The 7,617-nt window shown below is 58.8% G+C and overlaps 1 protein-coding gene across 1 annotated transcript in view; it reads left to right on the plus strand.

Moving 5' to 3' along the window:
* The window catches only part of LOC108637086 (rho guanine nucleotide exchange factor 10-like protein), a gene marked incomplete at its 3' end in the record, with an annotated part of 50,690 nt that extends 43,371 nt beyond the window's left edge, over positions 1-7,319 (plus strand). Inside the window, 2 exon segments of the mRNA XM_018054718.1 lie at positions 6,419-6,604; positions 7,280-7,319. Of these exon segments, the coding sequence (XP_017910207.1) occupies positions 6,419-6,604; positions 7,280-7,319 (226 nt within the window).

Here is a 7,617-nt window from a genome sequence, read left to right on the forward strand (position 1 = left end):
GATACTGGGAAATATTGAAGGCAGGAGGAGAAGGGGACGACAGAGGATGAGATGGTTGGATGGCATCACCGACTCGATGGACGTGAGTCTGAGTGAACTCCGGGAGTTGGTGATGGACAGGGAGGCCTGGCGTGCTGCAGTCCATGGGGTCGCAGAGAGTCGGACACGACTGAGCGGCTGAGCTGAACTGAACTGAACTGAACGATTGCTGGGCTGACCGAAGCTATTTGCTTTTTTTTTTTTTTAATTTCGTGTTTACTTGGCTGCATCGGGTCTTGCTGCGGCGTGCGGCCTCTCTGTCGTGCAGGCAGGAGCTTCTGTTGTGACGCGTGGACTCTCTCGTTGTGGCGACTGGCTCGGTCGCATGGCGCACGGGCTTGGCTGCTCTGCAGCGTGTGGGAGCTTGGCTCCCTGACCGGTTCCCTGCATCTGCTGCGTCGCAGTGTGGACCCTTAACCGCTGGGCCACGAGGGAAGTCCTGCTGTTTGTACTCGGCTGGCTCGGTAAAGAACCCGCCTGCCAATGCAGGAGGCCCAGGAGATGCTGCTTCGGCCTCTGCGGGGGGAAGATCCCCTGGAGGAGGGCATGGCAACCCACTCCAGTATTCTTGCCCGGAGAATCCCTTGGACAGAGGAGCTTGAGGGGCCACAGTCCGACGGTCACAAAAAGTCAGACTCGACTTAGCAACTCAACCACAACAACAACAAAGAGAGAAAATAGAAAAGTAACCTAAGTCCCTGGACACAGCCTGGGGGCTGGGTTGCCTGGGGCTGGGCCTGGTCTGTGGATAGGGAGGCGGCCTCCATCCCACCTGGGGTCAGGGCCTGGGCTATATGACTCAAAGCAATAACAACAGTCATCACGATGACTGCTGGGGCTTCCCCGACGGCTCAGTGAGTAAAGAGGCCGCCTGCAGTGCAGGAGACACAGGAGATGCGGGTTTGATCCCTGGGTTGGGCAGATCCCCTGGAGGAGGCAATGGCAGCTCACTCCAGTACTCTTGCCTGGAGAGTCCCACGGCAGGGGAGCGTGGAGGCCTACAGTCCAGAGGGTCGCACAGACTCAGGCACGACTGAGTGAGTGAACACAGCGACAGGGGTAACCACACGACAGTGCTGACGAGCAGAGCCGGGTCGTGAGAGGCGCTCGCGCTCAGCCTGCGAGCCCCGGGCTTCCGGCTGCCCTAGTGCGGGCCGGTGTATCCCTCCTCCCAGCGCTCTGTCAGGCAGTTACTCTTGCTGTTCGCGTTAGACGGGCCGGGAAACTGCAGCCTGAGGGTGAGATAGCCGGCTCGCACCCAGCAGCCAGTATATAGGAGAGCTGGGGTCTGAACCCAGGCTAGTCACTGCAGGGGTGCAGGCTGCGTGCAGAGGGAATCCTTCCCACCGTCCGCCCAGCGGACTCAAGTGGGCAGGACCGTGGGCCCTGAAGCCTCCTTGGTCAGGACAGGTCTGACTCTGGTAGCCCAGAAATAGTCGTGGGCAGAGACTTCGTGGTCACTTATTCCAGTATTTTTAAAAATAACTTTCTGTATTTATTTGTTTTCGGCTCTGCTGGCTGTTCCTGGCTGTGCGGGCTTTCCTCTAGTTAGTTAAGGCGAGCCGAGGCCACTCCCAAGTTTTGGCGTGTGGGCATCTCAGTTTTTAATTGTATTTTATTTTCTTTCTTTACGGCTGTGCTGGTCCTCCTTGCTGTGCGGGCTTACCTCTAGTTGAGGCGAGCCGAGGCCACTCCCAAGTTCTGGCCTGTGGGCTTCTCTCTCTCTCTTTAAAATTCTATTTATTCCGTATTCACGCCTGTGCTGGTCCTCCCGGCTGTGCGGGCTCTCCTCTAGTTGAGGCGAGCCGAGGCCACTCCCAGGTTCTGGCCTGTGGGCTTCTCTCTCTCTCTTTAAAATCCTATTTATTCCGTATTCACGCCTGTGCTGGTCCTCCCGGCTGTGCGGGCTTTCCTCTAGTTGCAGGCACAGGCTCCTCCCTGCAGCGGCCTCTCTCCTTGCGGAGCACAGGCCCCGTCGAGCTTCAGCAGCTGCAGGTGCAGAGGCTTCGTTGCCCTGTGGCATCTTCCCAGGCCAGCGGTCGAGCCCCTGGCCCCCGCATCGGCAGGCGGACTCTCAGCCACGGGGCTACCGGGGTGTCCGGGCTTCTCGCAGCGGTGGCTTCCCGGGTTGTGGAGCGCCGGCTGCAGGGCGCCCAGCAGCACGTCAGCAGTGGCTGTGCAAGGGCTCAGTGACTGGGGCCCCCGGGCTCCCGAGCACGGGCTCAGTAGCTCCACGGCACGTGGGATCCTCCCGCACCAGGGACTGAACCCGTGTCTCCTGCACTGGCCGGCAGGTTCTTCGTCACTAAGCCACCGGGAAGCCATATTCCAGTCTTTTTTAAATCGCTTATAATCGCAGCCCACAGACCTGCTGATAGGAGCGTACGTGTGTGTTCACCAAGTCCTTGTTCCGTGCCTGTCATGTGCTGGGCACAGTACCAGATGCTGGGAGTACACAGTGACTGAAACACCCGCCCTCAGGAGGCGTGCGCTCTAGTAGAGGAGACAGACAGAAAGATGGGGAAAGAACGTGCCACGTGCTGATAAGGGCCGCAGAGATAAGGGAAGCAGGCAGGGCGCCTCAGGAGCCCTAGCTGTCACTGTGGGCAGTTCTGGTCCCCCGGAAGCCTTGGTGGGAGGTGACAGGTGGTAAACAGACGTGGAGGCCCCCGAGGGCGGGAGATGCTCCCTGGGGCAAGGGCAGCCTGGACCCCAGGACTGAGGTGCAAATGTCCCGAGGCAGTAGCAGAGCGGCCGCTGGCGTGGCCCAGCAAGGAGGGCCACACGGCTGCAGGGGAGTGAGCAGGGGTGAGTGTTGGGAGGGTCTGCGCTACAGACTGTATGTATGTGTGTGCTGAGTGCATAAATCCAGAACGGAAGGGTCAACAGCAGCCTCCAAAGTAAAACCATGTGTGAGTTTATTAATAGCGTGGTGGTGGCTGAGCCGTCAGGTCAGGTCTGACTCTTGCTACGCAATGGGCTGCAGCCCGCCAGGCTCCTCTGAGTGTAGTTCTCTGGGCAAGTCCTGGAGTAGGTTTGTCGTTTGCTTCTGCGGGGATCTTTCCAACCCAGGGATCCGATTCAGGTCTCTTGTGCTCAGGCGGGTCTCCCGCGTCACAGGCGGATTCTTTACCGACAGCCACTAGGGAATTAGTGTTATAAAATTTTAAAAAACATCTTCAGTAAGCAGTTCATAAAGCAAAAAGCTTTATAAAGCAAAAAGCTTCCCGGGAGCCCCCTAATTGATTTTATGACCTACCAGTGGGTTGAGAACCGTTTGAAGGTTACTAATCTGGCCTCTGGCACAGCCTCTGGATCTCCTCCTGAATTCAGCATCATGGGGCCAAGAGTACAGGGGCTCAGGAGAGACTTCCAGGAGGCCACTGGGCTGAGCGGAGTGGGAAGCAAGGCAGACCAGGGTTCAAACCTGGCTCCCCACTTTCAGCTGGTGACTGGGTGCTTCGCCACACCTCGAGAAATCTCTGTGGCTTCGTGTAAAGCGGGGGTGGTTGGGAGGCTTCTGCAAGAGTCACGTGGGCTCATCGCAGGCCCTGAGTGTCTGCTTGTCCGCCGCTGGGGGAGGAGCTCGTGCCCCTGGCCACGTCACCACCCAGAGGAGTCCACCCCGACGGCCTGGGCCTTAGGGTCCCCCCAGCTCCCTGGAGCAGGGGCTGCATCCCCGCCTCCTTGGTCTTGTTTTGGTCATCACCCCCGGGAGTCAAGGAGGTGGGGTGAGCCCCGGCTTTCTACTGTGCTCACACAGCGGAGGAAGGGGCTGCTGCTTTTTCTTCTTCAAGATTTTTTTTTGATGTGGACCATTTTTTGAAATGTTTTTATTGAATTTGTTACAATATTGCTCTTACATTTTTATGTCCCCCCCCCCACCCTGCTTTGGTCACACGGCACGTAGCATATTAGCTCCCTGAGCAGGCATCGAGCCCACACCTCCTGCATTGGAAGGCAAAGTCTTAGCCACTGGACCGCCAGGGAAGTCCCCGAAGGGGCTTCTTGCATTTCATACACTTGCACCTGAAATATTCTGCTCTGGAAACCCGCCCCAGTCACTGTGGATTTTTGTTTTTTTCTGGTCAGAGAGACTCCCAGAATCAGATACGCCCATCTGTCCATCTGCTGTTCTGTCCACTTGCCTCTCTGCTCCATCCACCTCCCCACCCACTTGCTTATCGAGGCATCTAGGGACAGCCCTGTCCTCAGGGATCTCGGGCTGGGAGGGGCCAGAAAGTACAATAGGTGTCATTGTGTAACACGTAAGGGGCAGTGTGCCGAGAGCTGGGGCAGTGTGCCGAGAGCCACGTATGCTCCATCGCTTCTCCACTGGGGCCAGTTTCGTCCCCCAGGGGACATTTGGCTGGCAATGTCTGCAGACACTTTCGGTTGTCACAGCTGGAGGGCAGAGGCCAGAAAGGCTGGTACACCTCCTGTAGCGGCCCCCACACAGAGACCTTGCAGCCTGGGCTGAGAAACCCTGACCTACATCTTGGGTCACATTCACAGCAGCTTTATCAGGTAGGTGCCCTTTCATCCTCTGCCTTACAGGGGAAGAGACGAAGGTTCAGAGAGGTGAAAGGCACTCGGACAGGACCCGGCGGGCCCAAACCTCATGCCCTGAACTGTGTGACGGGTTGTGAGCGGGCTGCTCAGGGCAGCCCAGGGGTGATCAGCTTTAGACTTAACCCAGTCGCTCTGTCCTTGGGTTTTAGAGTGCGTTTGGACAAGGTAGCTTGTTCAGTCCCTAAGTCGTGTCTGAGGTTTGCACGAGCCAGGGAGATGGGCTAAATGAACACTTGAGGTTCTGTTTGGTGTCAGATTCCAGGAAAGAAGTCTTCCAAGGAAGAAGACTGGGAGGCCTCGGCCAGATGAAACGGGTGGGAAGGCGAGGGCTTGCGATGCCCTTGAGGATGGAGAGCCCATTTCTTCACCCGTTTAGTGAAAGTTTCTGAGTTATCTCTGTTAGTTGCTCAGTCGTGTCAGACTCTTTGTGACTCCATGGACTGTGGCCCGCCAGGCTTCTCTGTCCGCGGATTTCCCAGGCAGGAATACTGGAGTGGGTTGCCATTTCCTTCTTCGAGGGATCTTCCCTACCCAGGGATCAAACCTGGGTCTCCCACACTGTGGGCAGATTCTTTACCGTCTGAGCCACCTGGGAAGCCCCAAATTCTACTTGTTGACTAAGAAAAAATGCACAACTTAAAAACTGAGAACTGTGTTTTACTTGGAGAACTTGCTGAGGACTGGAGCCCTGCAGGATGCTCTCAGGCAGCTCTGAGGATCTGCAGAGGACAGTGAGGAGCCAGGATGCATGGGAGTGTTCGCAGCAAAGACCAGGGCGTGAGACCCTCAGAAGATCTCTGTTCAGGAAGACCAGGCCCCTCAGGCTGATGAATTCAGCACTTTCCAGTGTGTGAGAGCTGCAGGAGGCTGGGCTTGTCGACCGCACTTCTTCGGGGTGCGCTCCAGCTCTCTGCAGCCGCGTCCTGCGCTCTCCCCCGAATCCCCCCAGGGCGCGCCATCCGGTGCCGCGCATCTGATGCCCTGATGGCTGCCGCACCCTCTGTTTACCCACCTGGCTGGTGACGTTCATCTACATACCCCAGGCCGGGACCTGTCCCCTTCAAGGGGGCAGAACAAATCGTCACACATGGTACAGGAGCAGATGAAGAAAACAGGAGGCAAAGACAGAGAGTGGATGCGGGCAGGGGGCCGCCCCTGCCTGAGCTGAGCTTTGAGGGACGACGAGGCAGACCTGGCCCCGAAGGGGGTCTCCCAGGAGGGAGAAGCAGGCTCTGAGGCCGGGAAGCCCTCCAGGCTGGGAGCGCGGCCCCCAGCCCCGCCGCAGCTGGTCTGTGCCCTGGTACCCCAAACTGGCTGTCTTCAGGCTCCAGACACTTCCAGACAGCTGCTCCCTGCCCTGTGCACGCAAAACACAGCTCAGGGTGCCCAGCAAGCCTGGCTGTGCTCATTTGCATGTATGCAAAATGCACAGATGGAAACGCACATGTGGAAACACACCCAAAGGTGTGTGCCCCCACCCCAGGCAGATGCATTAATAAACTCCCCCTTGCTTACAAAATAAGGAAATGGAAAGCAAGAAAGTCAAAGGCTCCCTTGCATTCGAGCCCAGATGCACTCACCTTGGAAGCTTGTCCCTGCCCTCCGCCGACTGCCCGTCTGTTTAGAGTCCCAACCCAACCCCAGGCCGCTCAGGAGACAGGAGAGCCCCTTGCCCTCACGTAGGTTTGATCTCGTCCCTGGGGCCTGCCCTCACTTGGACCCCAGCTGCTCCCCACTTGCAGCCGTCTCTCTGGACCAAACACAAACGCGGAGACCCTGCCACGGGCTAACTCCTCCTTCCTTCCAGGAGATCTACTGCTTCCCGGAGGCCCAGGCCCCTCCCCCGAGGCGGAAGAGGACCCTGGCGAGGCCTTTGAGTTTGACGACAGCGAGGATGACGAGGACACCAATACCGGCCCCGCCGTCCCAGGCGCAGCGCAGGAGACAGAGGCAGACACACCCCTGACCCACTTGGACTCCGCCCCCGTCGCCGGTAAGGTGCTCTGGGAGCCTGATGTCTTCGCGGCTCAGGGTCTGCAGGACTCCAGGGGGCTCAGGGCCGCCTGGAGGCTTCCAGCTCCCCGTGATGCCACCTCATGCTGTCCCCAGGACGCGGGGACCAAAGAGAGACCGCTGGGCGGAAGCCGCGTCCCGTCGCCTCCCTTGGGCCCTGGAGATTCCTAGCATGCCTGCAGCATCTGGTGCGCTCTCGCATGGCGAAAATGGAAGCGACTGGCCGTTGGTCGTGCTTCGGGGACAGTTACTGCCCAGGGCTTGTTTCTCCCAAGCTCCCCCTCCCCGCAGCTCCTTCCAGGGAGTCACCCCAGCCGGAGCAGCCTCTCCCAGAGCCCTGTCGGCGGGAAGGCCCCGATAAGACCCGTGTGAAACCAGCCTCTGTCCTAAGGAGGGACTGGGGACTAAACCGGCAGGAACTTCCTGCAGGCTTGAGGGCAAGGAGCTCCTTGGGGAGCTGAGGGTGGGGGCAGGCAAGAGCTGGCCGGGGGACCAGTTCTGGGAGAATGTGGGCCGTGGCCACAGGGTGGGGTCCGGCAGGACAGGCAGGGGAGCTTAATGACAGTGTGGGGCTGGGGGAGGCCGGGGAGGGGGTGGGGTGTGCAGAGTCCCTTGGGCCGCCGGCCTCATGGATGCTCCTGTTCACCTCCCGCAGACCTAGAGCCCAAGCCAGAGCCCGCACGGCCTCAGACGCAGTAAGTGAGCCTCCTTCCTTTGCTTTGGCGGCTGGGAAACGGGGAGAGACTGGGCGGGAGGTGTGAGAAGGGGTGGAGCTGGAGCCACGGGGGCTCAGGGCAGTCCTTGGCTGAGGACCTGCTGGGCCAGAGCGGGGAGGTCAGTCCTGAAACGTGCTACTTTTTGCTTTATTTTCCCCACAAGCCTGTGGAGTAGAAAGCAGGTCTTGCTCCACACCCTGGCTTTGTCCTTTGCCAGCTGTGTGGCTGGAAGGAGTCACAGAAACACTCCAAAGTCAGGTTGTGTGCGTCAGTCGCT

This window comes from Capra hircus, chromosome 2, assembly GCF_001704415.2.
Source record: "Capra hircus breed San Clemente chromosome 2, ASM170441v1, whole genome shotgun sequence".
Lineage (NCBI taxonomy): Eukaryota > Metazoa > Chordata > Mammalia > Artiodactyla > Bovidae > Capra > Capra hircus.